The sequence below is a fragment of the Megascapheus bottae genome, chromosome 7 (genome assembly GCF_031878675.1).
Source record: "Megascapheus bottae isolate mThoBot1 chromosome 7, mThoBot2.hap1, whole genome shotgun sequence".
Classification (NCBI taxonomy): domain Eukaryota; kingdom Metazoa; phylum Chordata; class Mammalia; order Rodentia; family Geomyidae; genus Megascapheus; species Megascapheus bottae.
In genome coordinates this window covers 33,197,450-33,220,709 of record NC_143515.1, presented here as the reverse complement: position 1 = coordinate 33,220,709, position 23,260 = coordinate 33,197,450, and the positions used below count along the sequence as shown (strand labels likewise).

Sequence of the window (23,260 nt, the reverse complement as noted above, 5' to 3'; positions counted from 1 at the left end):
GAGATAGCAGCTGGAAAAATACCCACTGGTCTGTTTTTTTAGTTGCCAGTGGGTGATCTTGTGGATTCTGCTTTCTTGTGACCCAGTGGTCACAAGTTTGGAAGGGCTGAAAAATCCAGCAGGGTCTAACAGCTACTTTATTACATTGGTCTTGATAGTTACTGGTAATATAGCTGGCAAAAAAGGATTGTTGCTTTGGGTTATTGAGTCAATTTTAGAAAATTTTGAGCCTTGTGTTTAGACTTGGAAGCAGAATGGGGTAATACGCAAGTCCATGCATCAGACCTAGCACCTTTCCTGTAACCTCGTAGTCTTTAGGTGATAGATGTCTGAGACTCAAATGTTCCATCTGCAAGGTAAAACAGCTGGCTTGCAGTTACTAGCATTAAATGCTCATTCTGAGTCAAAGCTTTTGTTCTTTTTTTTTTCTGATTTTAGGACCCCAATAATCAAATTAGTACAAGCCCATTTTGTTTGTCTATGGTAGCAACTGGTCTGCAGTGAAAGGCCAACTGGCTGGCTAGAACTTCCCGGGGAGGTGCTTGAGTGAGCAGTGGGGTAGTGCCTGCTGCTCCTGCTGCACTTGCCTGGATTTGCCCTTGAAAATGTCCTCTGCCAGCTGAAGTCAGAGGTATTTTGTCCCAGGGTTGGTATACAGACATTGGAAGCAGGATTAAGCTTATGACATTGACCCCCCCCCCCCCAATTCTTCATTGTCCCCATTGATGCTGATTGGGTGATCTGCTTCAGTACGCATTAGAAAGGATAAGAGACTGCCACATGTCACTTCTCCGGTGCACATAGACCAATTTCACCATCTTTTATTGGATACAGAAGCATAAATTCTCTGATACCCATGAGTCCTTTTAAATACATACACTCAAGGTACATTCAGCAAGGGCATCTATGAGTAATGTTGAGCAAAGTGCTGGGGTGGCATTGCCTGGGTGGAGCAGAGAAGTGGGGCCAAGAAAGGCCCCCTGGGGGCTGGAGGTACAGGCACCACTTTAGAAACAAATGTAAAACTGAAGTTGCTCTCTAGCCTCTGCCTGATGTGCTTGGGGTAGGGGAAAAATACCCTCTCACACACTACAGGCTAGCACAGTCTGGCTGTGTGAGGAAGGCCGGCCTAGGGGCCATTTGTGGAGGTCCCACCAGGAGTGCCCTCTAGAGCTAAGCCCACTGGCAATAGCCCTGAGGTAAGTCTAGGAAACTTGAGGCCTCTGCCTCTGGGTACAAGACCCTTGCCAGGGCAAAGCTGCATCTGCTGGCAGTGGCAGAGGGTGGCCCTATGGTGGGGTGCCTGCCTGATTGTCAGGGCAGTCTTGGAACTAAGGTCCGAGGAGTTGGGCAGGGAGGCCCTGGTATTCTACTCTCCACCCAGTCCTCAGGCAAGGCCTACAGATCACTTGTCCAGGAATAAACACATACACACGATACACAGTTATATATACAGAGATGTGGCCTGGGAAAAAGGCTGGATGAGAAAGCATAGCCACCAGTAGAGAGAAATGCCAGGTTCCTGGGCGGGAAGTTACGCTCATTAATGACCGGTATCCTGAAGCTGATCTCATCGATGGGTTAACTCCTCCGGCACTTGAGCTATACCCTACTTGCTGCCTACTGTTCCCACTCCAAGCTTGCCAGGAGCTAGGTCTTTGGCACCAACTGTCATCCAGAAAGTTTCTTCCCAACCTTGCACCTTAGAAGGATTGGGACCTTGAAGATAGGACCCAAAAGCAAAGGACACCAAACCTTGGTGTACCAGGCCTCGTGAGAGAGGCCTCTTCCTCCCCTTTTCTCTACCCCCCCTTCTCCCCGCGCTGTGATCCACCTTTAGGCAATCCTGGAGGAAGTGGCTCAACCTCTACTGTCTCAGGGTAAAGAAAACATGAATGACTTGGTCTCAATATGGTCTCTCCTGGCTGGTGGAAAGCTGGAGATACTAGATAGGTAAGTACATAGTCACATCACATGTATATACATGCGCCTTCTTCCTGCCAGTGCCATGGGGAAAGCCTAAATAACACCTGAAGTGCTCAAGGTAAATGTGCTGAAACTTTAGGCATTTGGGCCAGGCTGTATGACAGTAAGAGTAATAGGAATGCCAAATAGCCACCAGCCTGGAACCTCTCTATAGATCTGAGATCCCTGCCTTGGTTTGCTTCTGTTTACATCTTACTGGGAATGAGACAGGAAGATGGGCTCTCCTTTGAGGGGGCAGAGCTGGAGTGGAATGATCCTAAGAAAGCTGGGTCCCCTGACCTGGCTCCTCATCTGCACCCCATGTGTGTGGTAGCCAAAAAAGTGAATAAGTGGAGTACCCCAGCAAGCAAAAGCACCCAGTAGGCAGCGGGGCTCATCCCCTTGGGAGGAAGCGAATGAACAGCATCAGGGTGCGGGTGGGGAGCTGCAAAGCTGCTGGTTGTCCAGGGCATGCATAAAGGCCAGGGCATTCAGAGCTGTCAGCCCAGGGGCGTGTGTACAAGGGACACATTGTGACCTGTTACTTGTATTGGCAAAAGCTCAGGCCTGTGCAGTATATACTCCCACAGCCTTTGTTCACAGTTAGAAAATACAGGGTGAGAACTTGCTGGCTTTCCTAGAAACAGTCTGAGGGCAGTCATGCACCAGGGACGAATCTCATTCCCTACAGGGCTTCTGTAAGTGAATGATGAGCCATTAGTCCTCTCAGCTTAGCCTGTGCACCCTGAGTCCCTCCAGGGTTGGCAGCTAGTGCCCAAGTAAATATCACCTGGGGAGAAACTGCTCAGAGTCTTGTGTCTGGAGATGGGGCTCCTTGGGGTATAGAACATATCTCAGTTCAGCAGGCTTAAGCCAAGCAAGGCATCCCTTTGTGCTTTGTCCTGGAGACAAGGAGGGCAGCACCTCTGGTCCTACGGTCACAGGGGGCAGGGCTACAGGAGTGCAGCTTACAAGGTAGTTCACACAGGTGGACTTCCACCTCTTCCTAGACCCCCTGAAGGAAAGGAAAGTTGTGCTGCTGTTTCCTATGACCCCTGGAGACGGGGCTGGGGAGGTGGGAGGCAGATGGAGGCAGCTGTTGAGGGTAGGTGCAGGTGTGCCACATAGCCAAGGCTTTATTCAAGGCTGGACATGGAGTGGCCAACAAGATACCCTTGGCATATCTTTACAAGCCACAGGAAGAAAAGTCAGAGCTATGACAAAGCGCCAGGAGAGAGCTCCAGGAACTGAGTACCTTGCTGAACCCCAAGGGTGCAGCTCTGAAGAGGAACTTTTAGAAGATAACCCAAGGCTGTCTTTTGATAACAAACCAACTCGTGGCACAGCCAGATCCCAGGAACAGACTGGACACAAGAGGGCCAGCAACTGAAGTTCTAAGCAGAGTAAAGGAAACCCTAAGATAGATTTAGGTTAGGTGCATGAAAGACCTGTCCAAATGAAGATTTTGTAAGTTCCCATAGGTCTAAGCCATTGTAGTTCTGCAAAGAGGAGTTAGGAGTAGCAGTCTTCAGAGTCTTGCTAGAACCGCAGCCTTTGGATACTAAAAGGGAAGGTGAAGACTTCTCACTAGCGTTCTGTGGTTTCTAGGCCCCTAGGCTAAGACCCTAAAGTAGCCTCCACCCATGACTGATAGAAACCTGGTTGAATCTCTTCAGATGTTCTTCCTTGGTCTCGGGGCTGGCTTCCTGAAGCCACATCCTTCAACAAGCTCACTAGACCAAGAAACAAAGCAAGCCACCCTCCTCCAGGCTCCAGCACAGCGGGAACCTCAGTGCTCCCCCTCCCCAATAATCTTGAGGTCTAAAAGGCATGTCTACCCAAGCACCTGGGTTAAGAGGAAATTCCTTCTCACTACAGTTGGCTTTCCAGGGCTAGGACCTTGACCCTCGCTTAGTTCCCTGGAGATTGAAGGACAGATATAAAAACACACACCTTACAGCTCTCCATTTAGCTCTTGGTGTGTGGTGGGGGATGTGGTGGTTGGGAGGAGAAGTCTTGGCAAAAAAAAATTTCTCCACCTGGTAAGCTCCTCCACTGCTGTCACCTTAGGAGAGTGGTCTGGTCTCATGCTGGGAAGAAATTCTGAGTGACTTCTCTTTCCAACTCACCTACTCACCTTCACAGCTTTCAGCTGCCCCAGTCCCTAGCCTCAGATTATGTGGGCCCAGAACCTAGGTGAGCAATCTTTAGGGGATGCCCCATAGAAAGCCTGGCAGGAGCAGGGAGGGAAAGAGCCCCTCCCAGCTAAATCTCAGCTGCCATGTGGAGTCCTCTCTAGCCTGGAGTCTGACAGGCCCCTGACTGGGAGGCAGGGCCTTGAGAAGGAGGGGCCTTGCCCAAATAGCTGGGGGGCCACTGGGTGGTTATTGCAGTTCCTCCAGGCTATGGTACCAGGTCCTGGTCCTGACAACTGCTTGCTGGCTGTGCCAGAAGGCTGCTCCAGCTTGGTGTAGGGTGAGGGTTGGAGGGCAGCTCGGTCCACGCCCCTGCCCTTGAGGAGGCAGTGCCCCTGGCTGGCCCATTGTCCTGCTGCTCCAGGGCAGGATCTTTAACCCTTCCCTGGAAGCTGGAGGTAAACACTTGGCCTCCAAAGGTCCAGTCCACCAAACCAGGATCCCAGAGGTCCAAAATGTGCCTTGGCGTGGGGCTGGCAGGGACTCTGCCGCCCCCCTGCCCGGGTTAGCAGCCACCTTCTACCTTGATGTGCAGGATCTTGGAGAAGCCAGGCCTTCGCCGTAGAGCCTATGGACAGAGCCCTGGATTAGTTGTCCACAGGCAAACAGGTTGACTCCATCTACCATACTCAGCCATCAAGTCACCAGCCCCAGCCTGTTGTTTGGGGTCTTGGGTGACCTCAGATCCAATCTCACCTGGAGTTTTGTCACCATATCTTCAAATAGCTTCTGCGCCTCAGGGCTGCTGGGCTCCTTGAAGTAATCTGCAATCCCAATCTGGACCACAATGGACTTGAGGTTTCGACAAATGCCTGGTAAAAAGGGGGCAAAGGAGACCTATGTTTTGCCTGTTCCCTCCTTGCTTCTCACTACCTAATGAAGTCAGACCCCCCTCCATTCCAAGAATATTCCAAGATTAACCTCAAAATGTGAAGAGAGCAGACTCAGGCTAGCTGGAGATTTAACTGGATAGAAGAAAGTAGACAAAAGCACACTGGGAAGATGACAACTGCTCAGTGGCTCTAACAATTCCTCTGGCAAAGGCAACAGGTTGTATCATGTCCTGGCATCTGGAAGTGACTTAAGGTACAGAGTGGCTAAGATGAGGCTGGAGTATGAAAGCAGGACAGACAGGGAGCAAACCAAGTGGGAGCAGAGCACTTAAATCGGGGCCATGAAGTCCAAGAGAAGTAGAGCAAGGTCAGGGGCGAGGAGAGGCCTTGAGAGCATGGGTTTTGGAGGCTGAGCAATAAGTTCTGGGGTAGCATACAGGGCATGGCCATGAGGCTGGAGGAGAGGGAAGAGGATCTTGGCCGTGATAAGGTCAGGTGACCTTTAAGTAACAGGGATACAAGGTCCTCCTAGGTGTGCCACATGGTCCCAGAGAGTGGTCTTGTTTGGGCAAGAAGCAGCCCAGACTAAGTACATCCATATTTTAATGAAGTCAGAGGAGTGACTGAGGGGTTGGCATGAGGGAGTAGGGGGGCAGAAAAGCCAGAGAGAGAACTCTTCACTCCAAGAGAACACTAAGGACTACACACATTATCTCCTTTAATCTCTCCCATTCTAGAAAATCAGAAGAAAACAGTAATGTAGACCTCAGGTAATTTGCCCAAAGTCACAACTAAAGGGCAAGAAGGATGGGTATGATGACTCCCATAATCTTAGTTATTCAGGCTGATAATCAAAGGATTGCAGTTCAAAGTTAGCGTGGGTAGAAAAATCCATGAGATACCTCCCAAATAACCAGAAAAAAGCCTAACAAGCATAAGGTCCTGAGTCCAAACCCTGATGCCAGGAGGAAAAAAAATCACCCAACAGACCCAAGAACTGCACCCCAGGTCCAGCTCTGTAATCTGCTGCCTGTTGTCTCCCCCCTGGCTGGAAGTTTCCAAAAGGAACCAGGGGAGCCTGGCTGGCTCTACAAAGCAACAAATGTCTTGGAATGAGCTGTTAAGACCAGATGCTGGTGGACCTGGAATGCCACACTAACCTCAGAAACACTGGTGACAAAGCCAGGATTAAAACCTTGCTTCGTCTACCCCCGGAACTGGTGCTTGCTAATTAGGACAGACAGGAAATATTTTTGCTACCTCTGATGATATGCAGTGAACAGCCTTCCCCTGCTCTGCAGTACCCCACTGCTTACTGTTGAAATGCAGCAGTGCCTTGGGGGTGACGGGCGTGGCTGTGAGCACCAGCATCTCCAGTCCCTTCAGACCTTCTCGGCAGACCTCAGCCGCCACCTCCTGGGTGATCTCTGACACGTGGTCCAGCTCCAGAACTTGCAGCCGCATGCAATTTCTTGCTAGGAAGAGAAAGAAGAAAGGCGTGCTGACAAACCCTGCACAGGATCCTGGGCCTCTTGCCCCTGTGAAAATTCTCAGGGTAGCATCGTCCATGACTGCTCCCTACCGCAGCCCCGAGGAAACACTTACCAAGTGATGCTAAGCCCTGTACCCCACAGCCAGCACCCCCAACGCCCAGGGCCCGTAGGTGAGGCCAGCATCGACCAATCATCTGCAGGCAGCGGTTACTGAAGCGAGTAGGCTGCTGGCTGGATAGAAAGGAAGGAGGCTGTCAGAGAAACCTCTGGATGACGGACACCCCAAGCATGTTCCTCCTTGGGGATCCATTTCCGATTCAGGTGAATACCCTACTAACCACCTAGCTGATGAGATCAAAGCTGACATCACCCCTTGGCTCTTCCCCTCTCACCTCTTGCAGTTTCTGGATTATACCAGTCTCTGCCAACTCCTGTTCTACACTGCCGACACTCACTCCTCATTCCTACAGCCACTCATGGTGTCACTCAGAAGTTAGTTATCTCTGCCAGAGCTGAGACAACTCTACCAGGCAGGCCTTGGGGATGCAGTGTAACCGCACAGACAAGGTCCCTTGCGCCCCTATTGCACAGAACATTGGCAGTCTGATTTTAACCCACCCCCACCTGTGTGTGTGTGTGTGTGTGTGTGTGTGTGTGTGTGTGTGTGTGTGTGTGTATGTGTGCAGGTCCTGGGGCTTGAATTCCAGGCTTGGGTGCTGTCTCTTTTTGCTCAAGGCTAGCACTCCACCACCTGAGCCACAGTGCTATTTCCCAGCCTTTTTTGAGTAATTTATTGGTGATGAGTGTCACAGACTTTCCTACCTGGTCTGGCTTCAAGCCATGATCCTCAGATCCCAGCCTCCCAACTAACGAGATTTACAGGTATGAACCACCAGTATCCCACCATAACACTCCTTTAATTTTTATTTATTTATTTATTTTTGCTAGTCCTGGGGCTTGAACTCAGGGCCTGAGCACTGTCCTTGGGCTTTTCTCAAGTCTAGCACTCTACAACTTGAATCATAGCCTCCCCTACCCACCCTCTGCTTTCTTTATTTAAAAAAAAAAAAACAGGCTGGGAATGTGGCTTCATGGTAGAGTACTTGCCTAGCATGCATGAAGCCTTGGGTTCAATTCCTCAGTACCACATAAACAGAAAAAGCCAGAGTGGCAATGTGGCTTAAGTTCTAGACTTGAGGGATAGTGTCCAGACCCTGAGTTCAAGCCCCAGGACTGACACTGACACACACACACACACACACACACACACACACACACACACACACACCCTCATTTCAACTTCCTGAAATTCATTTTATATGATCAGAAACACAAGGCATTATGCCTTTGTGTTCTTCCCCTAAGAACTACTTTGGTCTGCCTGTGTCGTTAAGCCCGTTCTTGTCCTGGCCACATTACACTAAAACTGCTCTTTTGCAGCATTTCATCCTTTCACATTTGCCCAGATAACAGCCATATCTTTGCCATCTGCTATGCCGTAGGGACTAGGGATATAGAAATGGACATTCACAGACTTTGCTCTGAGAACTGAGAATCTAATAAAGGAGGCTGAGGTAGAAATGAATGCAGAATGGACGACAGAAGAGGTCAGAATGAGTCGTAGTGACAGTTGAGCAGGGACACAATGACAGATCCCACCAGGGTGTTGGTGAAGGCATACTAGATGGCTGAAGCTAGCACAAGGAAGTGGCTGGGAAGTAAGACATGGAATGGAACAGTCCAATCCAGGATGACACCACACCCTGTCTTCTCCAGTCAACCCTATTAGATTGAGACAGAGTCTTGCTAAGTTGTCCAGGCTGGCTCTTGAACTGACAATCCTGCTCTGATTCCCTAGTGCTAGGGTAGCAGGCATGCATCACCACATCCCATTTCTTTTGGGCAGAATATACACTGACCTCTCTGATCTGCCCATCATATGACTATTTTAAGCTAATGGTTTTGTTTGTTTGTTTTGTTTTGTTTTTTTGCCAGTCCTGGGCTTGAGCTCAGGGCCTGAGCACTGTCCTTGGACTTTCTCAAGGCTAGAGCTCTACCACTTGAGCCTCAGCACCACTTCTGACTTTTTTCTATGTATGTGGTACCGAGGAATCGAACCCGGTTCTTCATGCATGCTAGGCAAGCACTTTAACCACTAGGCCAACCTCCCGGCCCTAAGCTAATGTTTACTGAATGCTTACTAAGGCCCTGAAAGCCCTGTGGATATGATCTGATTGGTACCAGCAGTAACCCTAATAATGATAGATTCCTAATATCACTTTCACTTTGTTAAGTAGAGAAACTAAAAGGGGAAGGTTATCCAAAATGGCACTGGTGGCAAGAAAGGATATGACTCCGGGCCCTATTTTTAAAGCCCTGTTCCTCATGCCTCAATACCTGAATTAATGTGTGAGTAGTCCTCCCGACAGTAGCTATGAACTGCTCAGATTTGCTCAGCCCTTAGGCCCCACAGTAGGCCCAAACTGGCTCCTCCCCACCCATCCCTAACCTAGACTCACCAGGGGTGAAGTGGTGCCACCTGGAGGGAGACAATCTCTCTGCAGCCTGCACCCAGGGCCCAAATGACCTCGTGGCCCACAGGGTCTGTGGCACTCCTGTTGAAAAGACAAACCGAGTGGTCCACCCTTCCTTTGGGCAACAGAGCTCTGGAGGGACATTTCCCCAAGAGCCTGGGGAAAGGCAGAGTCTAGGGATCCTTATGGCCTAAGGCTAAGAGGGCCTTGCTTCTGGTGGGGGAACCTACCTGTAGGTGACAGCCTGCAGGGCACGGCAGTAGCAGCTGGCCAGCCAGAGTGAGCGGTCGGTGAGGATGTTGGGACAGTGGGAGATGCGCAGGATCAGCAGGTTCCCCCCAGCCGCCTTCAGCAGGGACTCCAGCCCTGCTTCAAGGCAGCCCCTGGAGATGACCAAGAGGTCAGGGAGATACTCGTGGTCACCAACTCCTCTGGGAAGCAGCCCCGGTTAATTCCGTGTCTATAACCCAGGGGCAGCCTTCCAGCCCCCACAGGCCTCACCGGGTGCTCCTGGCATATTCTTCCTTGCTCTCCTTCTTTCCCCGCTGTCGGGGCTTCAGGTTCTGCAGTGTCAGTGAGTGGGCCTGGGTGCACCACTGAGCCAGCATTGCCAGGAACTGTGGGAAAAGTAGGTGATTTGTAGAAGACAGGGCTCAACTTGGTTGAGGTGGGCCAAGGCCAGAACAAGAGGCCCCATGAGAACACTTTGGAGAACTAAACTAAAGGGGTATTTTTAAGAATTGCAAAGACCAGGCACAAGGGGCCAGATCTGCCAGAGGGAAAGTGGGTCCCAGCAGGGTATGGGTAGGCACCTTGGAACAGACCCGGGCATTTTCAAGGAGCACTCTTGTCCACACAGCAGGGTGGCGGGCCACAAAGCGCCAGTCTCGGCAGACCTCCGCAGCATGTAGCAGTGTGCGTGTGTCCAGGTAGGTGAAGATGCAGAACAGAGCAGCTCGCATCTTGAGGATCTCTGGGCTGATGACCTCGTTAGAGCGGGAGGGGCTACCCCGCTCCGCTCGCCGGCCTCGAGCACTGCCTCCTCCTTCAGAGCGCACTGTAGAATAGCAGGAGTCAGAGGAGACAGAGGAGGGTCAAAGGCCAGTGGAAGGAGGTGGGAGGGGAGCTGGGACTGGACAGGAAGAATGCAGATAAGAGTTGCATGCTAGGGAACAGTACCTTTGTTTTCCCTCCTCTACAAATACCTCCATTCCTAATTCTACAAATTATAAAAGCTCCCCTTCCTCACATAAACTTTCTTAAGGGTCACCCCTGATCCTAACACTCGCAAGCCTCCCACAGAAGTGCATGACCAGGGTGCAGCTGGATGGGAGAGGCTCCTCCTTCTGTGCCAAGGCCTTCAGAGTCCAGACTCAGCATTCAGCTACCCTCCTACATCTGTGATTGAGCAGACCTACATCCCCTGCACACATGCGTGCACACATGCACACACTCCTTAAACAGAGCATTCTTGTGTGATAGACAACCTGAATTTTCTTATGCCACTACATCCCTGCCCTGCCACACAAGTCCTGCTGTAGGCTTGAAGGGTACTGTATAGGAGGATGGAAAAGTCTGGGGAAAGAGGAAGGGAGAGAGAGGAACCCAGGGAAGTCCCTACCTCTGCCCATTCTCCCAGGGCTTACCTGAGAGCCGGCAGCTGTTCAGTGGCCCGGACATAGCTGGCCCAGAGCGGGGAGTGTCCGAGGGGCCTTCAGCCTCAGATTCAGTGGTTCGGGAACCCACATCTGAGACATCCCCTTCTTCCCCCTCAGTGCTGTGTCGGCGAGGTCTTCGCTGCCAATTTTGGATAGCCTGGCGTCTCAGGCCTGAGCTGCGAGGGGGCTGGGACCGCTCAGAGCCACCATTGGCAGCTTGGGCCCGTGAGCCCAATCCCCCAGGGCCAGTGTCCTCAGGGGCTCCCTCCTCTGGCCGGGGCAGCTCCAGGCTGTCACTGTCATAGCAACCTGAGCTCTGGGATGCAGCTGGCACACGACTGGAGGCCCTGGGGCAGGGTGGATCAGATGGTGAGGGCAAGAGGCACTGGATAACCCAAACTCCCCATCAAGGATCAAGGGCAACCCAACACCCTATTTCCCCAAAGTGCCCTCTGAATGTTATGACCCCAGGGCTGGGCAGAGAAGGGGACAAGCACCCAACAAGCCAGTGGCTCTTCCGAGGCTTACCCTGTGCTGGGAGAGGAGCCATGCCGTGATACCGCATATGCACTCGGCACAGCCGGGCCTGCATGGTGTTCTCGCTGTGGGTGGACCCCCAGAGCAGGAAGGGTGGGAAGAGGAAGGAAGAAGAGGCAAGAGGAGGGGAAGGCAAAAGCAAGAGAGAAGGTGGGTAAAAGATGGAGACAAGAGAGGAAGAAAAAAAAAAAGAGGGGAAAAAAGTTGGGAAAGATGGACGAATAGACAGACAGTCCAGACAGGCAGGCCCACCCGTCCCCTCCCCACCCACCTCCAGCTTCCCAGACCCAGGCTTATGGCTCCAAGGCTCTCTCTTAAGGAGATGGGCAGAGATGGGTCTGTGAAGCCTGGGACCACTGAAGCATATATACTCCACCTTTGGGGACTGTCACCCTGCCCAGTCAGAGGGTCCCTAGTTCTGTACCCCTCCTTCAGGTATGGAGTTAGTCTAAGAGCCAAAGAAGGGCAGCCCAGAACATTCCAGAGGATTTGAGGCCATGTGTGAGGGAAGGCTGTGGGGCCACATGAGCAAGTGAAGAAGGGAAACTGGACACTCACCAATCTGCCTGGGCCACGGGCCCCACCCGGACCACTGCCCCCACCTCCGCGCCCCAGGCTGGCGCTCGGTGTGCTGCCACAGCTGCTACTGATGACCTGCAGCTGCCGCTCAGCGCGGTCTGCCCGCTCCAGGAGCTCCTCAATGAACTGCTGCAGTCGCAACTTGGCGCTGGCCTCCCGTGCTGCTGTCTCCTTCAAAAACTGGTCGATCTGCACCACCTCCCTGGGCCCAGAGCAATCTCTTACCCAAGGGCCTCAGCCTGGCTGCCACCACCCTCTGGGAGTGAACTTTCCAGCAGGGTAGCATGAAGCAGAGATGCTTATGATGTCTTACTCATGGCTACATAGGTTCAAGCAGAATAGCCTCCCATTACACAGCCCCACACAGCGCGCGCGCACACACACACACACACACACACACACACACACACACACACACAGAGAAAAACTTGGTCCACAGATAACACTTGCAGCCACAGACATCCATCCCTATAACTGGACGCAGCCTCATACAGAAACACAGACTCACCTAATTGCCTGTGGCCTTAAAATACTACCTCCCTACAAGGAGTACTCCTAGGACACTTACCCCACATACTCCTAGGCCTCATACACAGCCCCTTGTATTCATTTTCACGTTCATTCTTATGCATGTGTGGAGATCCTGAGACTCAACCATGGAGGCATAGTCCCACCACTACATTGAAACCTACATACACACTTTAAAAAGTACATTGCTGGGACCAGGAGCATGGCCTAGTGGTAGAGTGCCTGTCTAGGCATGAAGTCCTGGATTCGACTGACTAGCTGGGTGCCGGAGGCTCACACCTGTAAGCCTAGCTACTCAGGAGGCTGAGATCTGAGAATCACAGTTCAATAACCCAACCCATGGGCCAGGAGCATAGCCTAGTGTTAGAGTGCTCTCTTAGCATGCATGAAGCCCTGGGTTCGATTCCCCGGTACCACACACACACAGAAAAAGCTGGAAATGGTGCTGTGGCTCAAGTGGCAGAGCACTACTAGCCTTAAGCAAAAAGTGTCAAAGGACAGTACCTAGGCCCTGAGTTCAAGTCCCAGGATTGGAAAAAAAAAGCCAGCCCAGGCAGGAAAGTCTACAAGATTCTTATCTCTGAAATAACCACCAGAAAGCCAGAAGTGGAGCTGTGCTAGCCTTGCATACAAAAGCTAGTCTTGAGCAAAAAGGGAAAGCTAAGGAACAGTGCCACAATCCTGAATTAATGTCCCAATACTCTCCCTCCCTCCCAACACACAAATACATTAAGTTATATCAATGCATAAAGAAATATACAAGCTTATGTTTGTAGCAAACTCCAGGAGTGCATAACCATACAGCAAACAGCATACCAACAGAGCTGACTGAGCATGAGCTCCAAACACGCAGTGCTGTTCACTATCCATTTAACATTTACTGAGCACTTTTTTTTTTTCCAGTCATGGGGCTTGAACTCTGGGTTTGGGTGCTGTCTCTGAGCTCTTCAGCTCAAGGCTGCCACCCTAACCCTGGGCCTGGGTACTGTCCCTGAGCTCTTCAGCTCAAGACTACCACCCTACCCCTTGAGCCACAACCCCATTTCCCACTTTTTTAGTGATTAATTGGAGATAAGAGTTTCATGGTCTTTAGTGCCCAGTCTGGCTTTGAACTGAGATCCTCAGATCTCAGCCTCCTGAGTAGCTAGGATTACAGGTGCGAGCCACTGCACCTGGCTTTACTTAGCACTTTCTAAGTGCCAGATGCTTTCTATAAGTATCAGGAAAACAAAAACTGAAAAACTGCCTGTGTGAGCTTATATGGCAGTATGGACATATGTGTAACATCTATAGCAGCATAATCCTATACTTAAAGACTACAGGGATGAGAAGCCAGAGAAGACTGAGAAGGGACAGATGAAAAAGATGGAAGGGAACTGAATGTGTAGTGGTATACACTTGTACTCCTAGCACCATCAGGAGACTGAGGCAGGAGGATCTGGAGTGTGAGGCCAGATTGGGCAACATAGCAAGACCCTGTCTCAAAAAATAAAAATTCCAGATGAGTGCAGCCAAGACTACAGCCAAGGAGAGAAAGTATTCCAAGCATCAGCTGGGTCCACTGCTCCTGATGGGTTATGACTACCATGTGTTCTCGGTGACATGTGATGACATGGAAGACTGATCACAGTGGGTTCAAGAAAGAATGGGGGCTGGGCACTCATTAGTGGTTCACACCTCTAAATCTGGATATTCAAGAAGCTGAGATCTGATGATCCCAGTTAAAACTGGTCCAGCCAGGAAAATCCGTGAGACTGTTATCTCCAATTAACCAGCAAAAAGTTATAAGTGGAAATGTGGCTCAAGCAGCCACATTTGAGTGAAAAAGCTAAAGGACAGTCTCAAGAGACATACTGTATGTATGTGTTGAAATATCACATTATTAATGTATAGAATTGTTAAAGTAGTCCAAAAATATAAGCAAATAAATACATTTCTCCAAGTAATAAAAGTTTTTCTGGGGCTGGGAGTTTGGCCTAGTGGTTAAAGTGCTTGCCTAGCATGCACAAAGACCTGGGTTCGATTCCTCGGTACCACATATAGAAAAAAAAAAGCTGGAAGTGGTGCTGAGGCTCAAGTGGTAGAGCTCTAGCCTTGAGAAAGTCCAAGGACAGTGATCAGGCCCTGAGCTCAAGCCCAGGACTGGCAAAAAAAAAAAAAAAAAGTTTTTCTGTAAGAAGCAGAGAGAAAGGGGGAGGTAGAAGTAAGGGGCCAGTTCAGTAGGGCATACCAGAGAAACAGCATCATGTTTGCATGCTGTCAGAAATTATGGACTGGAAAAATCTGATGGTGGAAAAGGAAGAAGAGAGAATTGGGAGAATTGAGCACATCTTTTTTTTTTTTTTGCCAGTCCTGGGCTTGTGCTCAGGGCCTGAGCCCTGTCCTTGAACTTTCTCAAGGCTAGAGCTCTACCACTTGAGCCACAGTACCACTTCCGGCTTTTTTCTATGTATGTGGTACTGAGGAATCGAACCCTGGCCTTCATGCATGCTAGGCAAGCACTCTACCCTAGGCCAACTCCGGCCTCTTCAGCACGTCTTTGAGTAGGCAAAAGGAAAGAGGATCTGCTACCAAATGCATGTGTTAGACCTGTACTGAATCAAACACAAGCCGTTATGATACTCTTGGACCCACATAAAGCACTATCAATGCTCACCACCACAAATTCTCATTCTAAAATCACAACCACGTACACTTTGGTGGGGGTGGCACCCCCGAGACACCCGTGAACACCCACCCACCAGGCCTCGAGGGCCCACTCACTGCTGCTTGCGGCTCAGCTCCTGTTCCTTGTGCACCAGGTCCTGTTTGAGCGATGCCAGCAGCTCCACGCTCACGTCCACCTGGCGCGAGAGCTCAGACGCGCGCTCCTCCAGCTCCTCCTTCTCGCGCCCCAGCCGCGCGCTCTCCTGGCGCGCAGTCTCCAGCTCCGCGGCTTTGCGTTCCAGCTCTGCCTGCAGCCGGCCCACCTGGCCGGCGATCTTCTGCTCCACCTCCTCGCTCAGCCGCTCCAGCCTCCGGTCCACCTCCAGCTTCTCCAGCGCGCGGATCTTGAGGCGCGCCAGCCCCTCCTCGTAGGCCACATCGGCGGGGGAAGGGGAGGCGGGCGAGGCGGAGGCAGGCCCGGAGCAAGGGCCAGGGCCGGACCCCGGCGGTGGCGTGGAGCACGCCGAGGACGCCACTGACTTGCGGGCGAACAGTTCTCCCAGCGGGATCTCGATCTCGCGCAGGGCGTAGCGCGCGGCGGGCACGAGGCCTGGCTCGCCCAGCTCCTCGCAGGGCAGGCTGGCTGGCACCAGGTCGCCGGGGAAGTGGGCAAGGGGCGCGTGGTGGTGGTGGTGGTGCAGCAGGTGTGGTGTTGCCGGCGATGGTCCGGCCGCCTGCTCCTTGCCCTGGAAGGATGTGCTCTCGAAGACCTCGCGCCGGGCGCCCGGCACGGCCAACAGGGCGGCGGGCTCCGGAGACAGCGGGAACCCGGAGGCGGCGGCCGCGGCGGCGGCGGCGGCGGCGGCGGCCGCGCCGTCGCAGATGCTATTGGTCTTGGAGAGGATGTACAGCGTTTCGTACGTGTGGCTGTACTCTAGGTGCGCGCGCAGCGACGACAGGCTCCGGAAACGCTTGTGCTCCCCGCAACGCGGGCAGCGGTACGGCAGGTCCAGCGAGGCCATGGCCCCGCTGTCCCCGCAGCGCGCCGGCTCCACGGCGGCCACCTCGCCCGTCAGCCGGGCGCGCTCATGGGAGGCTGCGGGCGGCCCCTCCTGTGGGATCAAGAAGGTTCCGAACGCCCGCAGCCAGGGCCCAGGAAGCTAGAAGAGAGGGGATAAGTCTCAGGAAGGAGGACGGTATTCTTGGCCCCACCCACATCTCCCAGTCCTGTTAAGGAAGAAATCAGCTTCTCCAGAATGGAAGAGCCAATGGTACACGTCCCAAGGCCCAAACAGGTGGGAGAGTGAGAATTTCTCCTGAGCAGGATTGGAGGGTGGAACCCAGGGCCCGAGGCAAAGGATCTACCACAGAACTATGTACACCCAGCTCTTGGCTCTTTTGAGAAAGGGCTTTCCAATGTAGCTCAGGATGGCACTGAACTGGTGGAGAAATCCTCCTAGCTCTTAGCTTGCTAGGTGCCGGGGATTGAAGGTACCGGGGATTGGAGGTGTGCAGCAGCCCTCCACTCCACTTGAGAATTCTCTATTTTCAGACTTTTTAAAGGAATTTATTCATAATACTTCCAAACTGGAAACAACCTAAGTGTTCAACAGAAGGGAAATTCCATTATATTTATAATGGAATACTACTCAGTAATAAGAAAAGGATGTACAACACAGATGAATCCATTTAGTATTATGTTGTAGGAAAGAAGTCAGTCCACAGTGCATACTGAAAGATTCTACAGAGATGGAGTTCAAGACCAGATGCAACTGATGACTGAAGCTCCTCTGTGGGGGCTCTGTGGATTGGAAGGAGACTTACATAATGTTAAAAAAATATGTGCTAGGGCACTGGCTTACATCTGTAATCCTAATTACTCAGGAGGCTGAGATCTGAGAATCATGGTTCAAAGCCAGCCTGGACACAAAAGTCCATGAGACTTTTATCTCCACTTAACTGGAAGTGGTTCTGTGGCTCAAGGGGTAGAGCACAAGCCTTAAGCTAAGAGCTCAGGGACAGCATCTAGGCCCAGAGTTCAAGCCCCGTGACCAACCAAAAAACAAATGTTGATCTAAGTGGTACTTATACAGGTATATAACTATGTGAACCATCATCAATATACTCTGAAGATCAGTGTTTTTGATGTACTTTAGTGTATTCATTGCAAATAATAAGTACTCAGAAAGAAGCAGACTAGAGATATAGCTTAAGTAGTACAGCACCAGCCTTAAGTGAAAAAGCTAAGCAGGACCAGAAGACTCTGAGTTCAAGCTACAGACCTGGTATAGAAAACAAACAAAGTTTCATCTCATGCCATATCGAACACACAGGCTGGACTACTGGTACCATGTTGTAATGACCACAATGATACCTAATGATTCCAGTGTGTGTCACTGTTTATTCCCTCAATAAGTGTCCCTGAACTACCCTTTCCTCCAAGGATCTTCTTATCTGCCCCTTACCATCTATGGAACAAGCTCCATACATTTTGAAATCTTAGTCCTTCACCTTCAATTCCTGCTGCCCATATCCCCATCTGTCACTCATCCACTGCCTTGTGAGTCCTCCACCCCTCCTCTGCCATCTTTTTCCTAACTGCCTGCATTCAACCCTCAGCCACCCTCTTCTTCTCAGGGTCACAGACCACCTACTAATCCAGCTGCCATTAGGGTCTTCACCCAGCTGGCCTCCTGATCTGTCGTCTGTCTTCATGGGCTCCCATGACACTGCTATTGGCTGGATTTTCCTCTGGTTGAATTTTGTTGTTTGTTTTCATTTTTTGTTTTGGTAGGTCATGGTGCTTGAACTCTGAGCCTGGGCACTGTCCCTGAGTTCTTCAGCTCAAGGCCACTGCTGTACCCCTTGAGTCAAGGCTCTACTTCCCATTTTCTGGTGGTTAATTGGAGATAAGAATCTCACAGCCTTTCATGCCCTGGCTGGCTTTGAGCCTCTTAAGTGGCTAGGATTACAGGTGTGAGCTACCAGTGCCTGGTTGGATTTTCTCCTGGGTTCTGTGATTTCTTGTTCTTGCTGCCTCCCTAAACTAGGGTATCCATAACCAAAGCAATCTGACTCACTCTCGCCTTGCAGCTGTGACTCTCGGCTCTGCCTCTCTTTCCTAATCCACTCCTAAGCTCCAGTGGCCAATTCTGTGTAACAAACATACTCCCTTTGCAACCCAGTCTTCTGGTACTAACACTGTGCTTTGACCTGGGGGTACCAGGCTTTCTCTACCACTTTCTCCATCCATATATAACACCTAGAGGATGTGACATAGGCCTGGCCAATCTGAGTCCTGGGATGGACATGGAGAACTGAAGGTGACTCAATAAATTCAGTGACTCTTCTGAAACTACAAGTGGGGAAGAAATTCATGTTTTGGGGGATCAGGATTCTAGCCAGAGCCACTAGAGCCACTTATATCTCTTTTGTTGGAAGAACCATCTGAGAATGAAGCCAACCTAAAAAATGGAACTGAGATGGAGTTCACAAAAGCCTGAGGTCCTGGCCTGCTCAATTACATGAAAAAAAGCCATTTCTTCCTTTTTTTTTTTTTTGCCAGTCCTGGGCTTGAGCTCAGGGCCTGAGCACTGTCCTTGGACTTTCTCAAGGCTAGTGTTCTACCACTTGAGCCTCAACACCACTTCTGGCTTTTTTCTATGTATGTGGTACCGAGGAATTGAACCTGGGCCTTTGTGCGTGCTAGGCAAGCACTCTACCACTAGGCCAAACTCCCAGCCCAATTTCTTTCTTTTGCTTCATCTAGTTGAGTCTGTATTCCTTGCCCCAGAAAAAAAGTTCTAACCAAGAAATTAGAACCAAGGTAGATTTTTTTCCCCCAAGTAATAGACTTTAAGAAGGAATTATCTGGGGCAGGGGGTATAGGCTTATTTGTCACATTTTAGGTTGACAGCCTTCATTTTGAGACATCTGCAGGCCTGGCCTGGCCACAGCCAAATTGCACCTACCCCCAGCCCCAACTGCGTCATAGTCCTGGTGTCCATTCCCGGTTACATACTATTTCTAATGTCCAGACGCAAGGTGCCTGGACTTGACTATGTGCCCCAGAATAGAATGTTTTCTCTGGTTATGGGCTAGCTAGAGAATGTATTATCTGGCTAAGTGCCAGATATAGGATGTTTTCCTGGTGGTAAGCTAGCTATAGGATGTTTGGCCCTGCCCGGCTGGTATCTCCATTGTCCAGCTGCAATCACAAAGATTTCCTGTTCCCAGTCCCTTCTCTGGGACCCCAACACCTACACCCTATAACTGCTTCCCCTGCCTGAGAGCACTTTGCCCTTCTCTTTCCCACGAGAGATAGGCCTGTCCACTGTGGACATTAAATCTTGCTGTTTTCTACGTGACTTGTGTCTGTGTGGTTTTCTGGGTTGGTGCTTACAGGGGGCAGGGCATAAGTACCATTCTCCACTTGGCAGTTGGTGGACCCTATCTTTCACACAGTAGTGAACATCTGTGCCCTGGGGCTGAGGCCATGTACCTACCAAGACTAGAACTTCAGGGAATCCGTAGAAGGACATCAGGATGTTAATGACAAGGTCTTTCCTGTGGCTTAGTCAGATCTAACAAGAGATACTTTCTGCTAAAAGGGAACCATCTGCCAGCAGAGGAAGAAAATGGCTTGCCTGGAGAGTCCCTTTCTGCCTGAGGTGGGTAATCCAATATGGCTGAGAGTCAGATAATTAAGAGCCAGTTCTCTGCTTCAAGCAATAGTCAGCTCAAGCAGAGAAAAGGCTGGAAACTCCAAGGGAGACCAGCCTAAGGCCTCAGGGGCCTCTTGACTCCTCAGGCCCTGCTTTGTCCTCCTAGTTTTAAGGGATGCTTCTATTATAAGCAGCCTTTTGTTAGGATGTGGCTTGAGTAGGAAGGGGCAAAGGAGCTCTGCCTCTCACCCCATGCTAGGGGTCTACATTGCCCTTTGGCAGGGGCCCAGCTAGAAGCCTGGGAAGCCTAGGTTTAAGATGTGCAAATGACTGGGGCCTGTTGCTAAGAGACAACTCCATCCTTCCTCCCCCCCCCCCCCCCCCCCGCCACTCCCACTAGAGACTCTATTCAAGAATGATCATTTCCAGGCCAGGTGTGTGGCTCAGGTCTGTAATTCCAGTTCACAGGAGGCTGAGACAAAAGATTACAAGTTCGGAGGTAGGCTAGGTTACACAGGGAAGTCCTGTCTCAAAAAACAAAAACAAGTCTGGGCTCTGGTGGATCACACTGATAATCCCAGCTACTCAAGAGGCTGACATCAGAGGACTGAGACTCAAAACTAACCTGGCAGAAAAGTTCTTGAGGGCTGGGAGCATGGACTAGTGGTAAGAGTGCTTGCCTAGCATGCAGAAAGCCCTAGGTTTGATTTCTGAGTACCACATACACAAAAAAGCTAGAAGTGGTGCTGTGGCTCAAGTGGTAGAGCACTAGCCTTGAGAAGGCCCAAGGACAGTGCTCAGACCCAAGAAAAGAAAATAAAACAAAAGTCCTTGAGACACCATCTCCAACTAACCAGCAAAATGACAGACTGGAGATGTAGCTCAAGAGGTAGAACACTAGCTGTGACCAAGACAGCCAATTGAGAACAAAGCCCTGAGTTCAAACCTCAGTATAAGTCCACAAAAATAAAGACAAAACAAAATCAAAACAATTTAAAACTTTGGATGAGGTCTCTGGCTTTGGCTAACACTCAGGGGATGAATAAATGCAAACCGACTGAATGGCCTCCTATCAGTTAAAGGAAATGTATCGCCAGAAAGTTGCAGAAAACCTGCTAGGACCACTCAGCTTCCAAAACTGACCCCCCTACCCTTTCCCCAGTGCTCCTGTCACATGTGACACAACAGTATGAAGGACAAAGACTGGAAAATCTCAGCAGTGGGCTGGAGCCGGGGTTCCTTGTGTGCCACTCAATCAAGGGGGTGGCCCACGGAGCTTCTCCTTCCCTCCCCTCTACTAGGCAGGCAGGAGAGGAGGGGTTGTTCACTCAGCAGTTCCATTTTCCCTTCACCTTTGTAGTCTGGCAGACTGCAAAGACCCTGAGGGCTAGCATCAGACAGACCTAACCCAACAGGCCATTGCTAAGATCTTGAATGGGGTGAGAATGTGCAAAGGCTCCTTAAGAAGGTGGGATAACCATGTTTTAGGATTTGTGAGGCACAGTTGCATTTGATAAAGAGGAAAAATGTTTAAAAATTAGGATGGGGTTGGGGCAGTCTGTATAGCTCTGGGAACAGCCAAGTGTAGAATGTACTGTCAACATGTATTGATTCTGCTGCTCAGTTCCACTGCCTCTTTGTAGACTGACCCCCTCCCCACAGTTTCCCTCACTTTGGATGGACAGAGCTGGCCCAGGGAAGCACAAGTGACCTGTCGTCTTCTGCCGGACACCGATGGTGCACATATCTTGATGCTAGCCAATCCAGGCACACTTGGCCCAGCACAGACATAAACCCACAGATGCCTGTGCCATTTCTCACCTCTTTGTGGGAAACATAAAAATGACTTACTCCAGATACCCCTTGAACAACCAGATATGTCTGAAGCCTTCACTCAGGACTTACTCTTTAGGAGAGATGGCAATTTTTTTCCAGTCTGGGCTTGAAGCCTGGACACTGTCCTTGGACAGGATTTGCTCAAGGCTAGCACTCTGCCACTTGAGCCACAATGCCATTTCTGGCTTTTTCTGTGTATGTGGTACCTAGTAATCCAATTCAGGGCTTCGTGCATGCTAGGCAAGCGTTCTTTCCACTAGGCCAAATTCCCAGCTCATCGCCTGGCTGTTTCTTTCTTTACCTTGATTTACATGATAAGACCTGTTCCACAGTCTTTTCTCTTTGTTGACTTGCCTGTGAACAACTTTGCTCATTTTTATATATTCATATTTCTTTATTGATTTGCAAAGGCTTTTGCAATATTGATCTTTTGTCATTTATAATAACTGAAAATAGTTTTCTCAAGTATTGGCTTTTACTTGTGTTTATGATTTTTATCAATGTACTAAAAGTTTTAAAGCATAGTTCGGTAAAATCTTTATGGCTCCTGTTTTTGCTGTCATGCTTAGGAGGTCTGTTCTCACCCAAATATAAACAGTTACATACATGTTTTTAGTCCTGTGATTTCATTTTGTTAAATACCAAAATATTTTTTAAATTAGGACTTTAAATAAATGCCCATGATAATCACAATCTGACAACGACTCATAAAAGTATGAAAACATTTCAGGCTGTATGAGGTTCTTTTTTACATTAGGATTTTTTTCACCAGTCCTGGGGCTTGAACTCAGGGCCTGAGCACTGTCTTTGAGATTTCTCAAGACTAGGGCTCTACCACTTGAGCCACAGTACCATTTCTGGCTTTTTCTATGTATGTGGTACTGAGGAATCCAACCCAGGTCTTTGTGCATGCTAGGCAAGCACTCCACCACTAGGCCAAACTCCTGGTCTCACATTAGGATTATTAGTATCTAGAAATGTGTGTGTGTATGTGTGTGTGTGAGAGAGAGAGAGAGAGAGAGAGAGGGAGAGAGAGAAAGAGAGGGGGGGAGGGAGAGAGAGAGGGAGAGAGAGAGAGAGAGAGAGAGAGAGAGAGAGAGAGAGAGAGGGAGAGGGAGAGGGAGAGGGAGAGGGAGAGGGAGAGGGAGAGGGAGAGGGAGAGGGAGAGGGAGAGGGAGAGGGAGAGGGAGAGGGAGAGGGAGAGGGAGAGGGAGAGAGGGAGAGAGGGAGAGAGGGAGAGAGGGAGAGAGGGAGAGAGGGAGAGAGGGAGAGAGAGAGAGAGAGGGAAGGGGAGAGAGAGAGGGAGAGAGAGAGAGGGAGGGGGAGAGAGAGAGAGGGAGAGAGAGCCTTGGTACAAGGACTTGGAGCTCAAATGACTCATACTCTTGCTCCATGTTTTTGTCCTTGCCTGGTGCTCCACCACTTTGAGCCATGCCTCCAATATCTAGAACATTTTGGTTTGCATTTTGAGATACATTAAAAAGAACAACTTTTCAGTATGGGCATTTTTTGTTCTTGCTTTAATAATAGAATGCTATGATGAACTCCTATTCATTTAGTACCCATTAAAAAGTCAACCAGTGGTCAAAGTTTCATCTGAAGGGCTAGGAGTTTGGCCTAGTAGTAGAGTGCTTGCCTAGCATGCACTTGATATCCCTGCTTCACACTTTCCCCACTCTTGACACTGGATAAATTTTAGTAAATCCTACATTATTTTATTCATAAGCACATTAGTATCTGTGAGATGACTTTAACTGTGTGTGTGTGTGTGTGTGTGTGTGTGTGTGTGTGT

The 23,260-nt window shown here is 50.2% G+C and overlaps 1 protein-coding gene across 1 annotated transcript in view; it reads right to left on the bottom strand.

Annotated features, from left to right (window-relative positions):
- Nucleotides 1-792: 792 nt before the first annotated feature.
- The window catches only part of Fbxo41 (F-box protein 41), a 32,040-nt gene continuing 9,572 nt past the window's right edge, over nt 793-23,260 (bottom strand). The window contains exons 2-13 of the mRNA XM_090336693.1: nt 15,086-16,128; nt 11,774-11,996; nt 11,207-11,280; nt 10,667-11,025; nt 9,833-10,077; nt 9,522-9,637; nt 9,251-9,403; nt 9,006-9,101; nt 6,599-6,717; nt 6,310-6,468; nt 4,857-4,972; nt 793-4,728 (exon numbers count right to left, since the gene is read on the bottom strand). Coding sequence (XP_090192819.1) covers nt 4,666-4,728; nt 4,857-4,972; nt 6,310-6,468; nt 6,599-6,717; nt 9,006-9,101; nt 9,251-9,403; nt 9,522-9,637; nt 9,833-10,077; nt 10,667-11,025; nt 11,207-11,280; nt 11,774-11,996; nt 15,086-15,990 — 2,628 coding nt within the window. The 5' untranslated portion in view covers nt 15,991-16,128 and the 3' untranslated portion in view covers nt 793-4,665. The remainder of the gene's footprint in view (nt 4,729-4,856; nt 4,973-6,309; nt 6,469-6,598; nt 6,718-9,005; nt 9,102-9,250; nt 9,404-9,521; nt 9,638-9,832; nt 10,078-10,666; nt 11,026-11,206; nt 11,281-11,773; nt 11,997-15,085; nt 16,129-23,260) is intronic.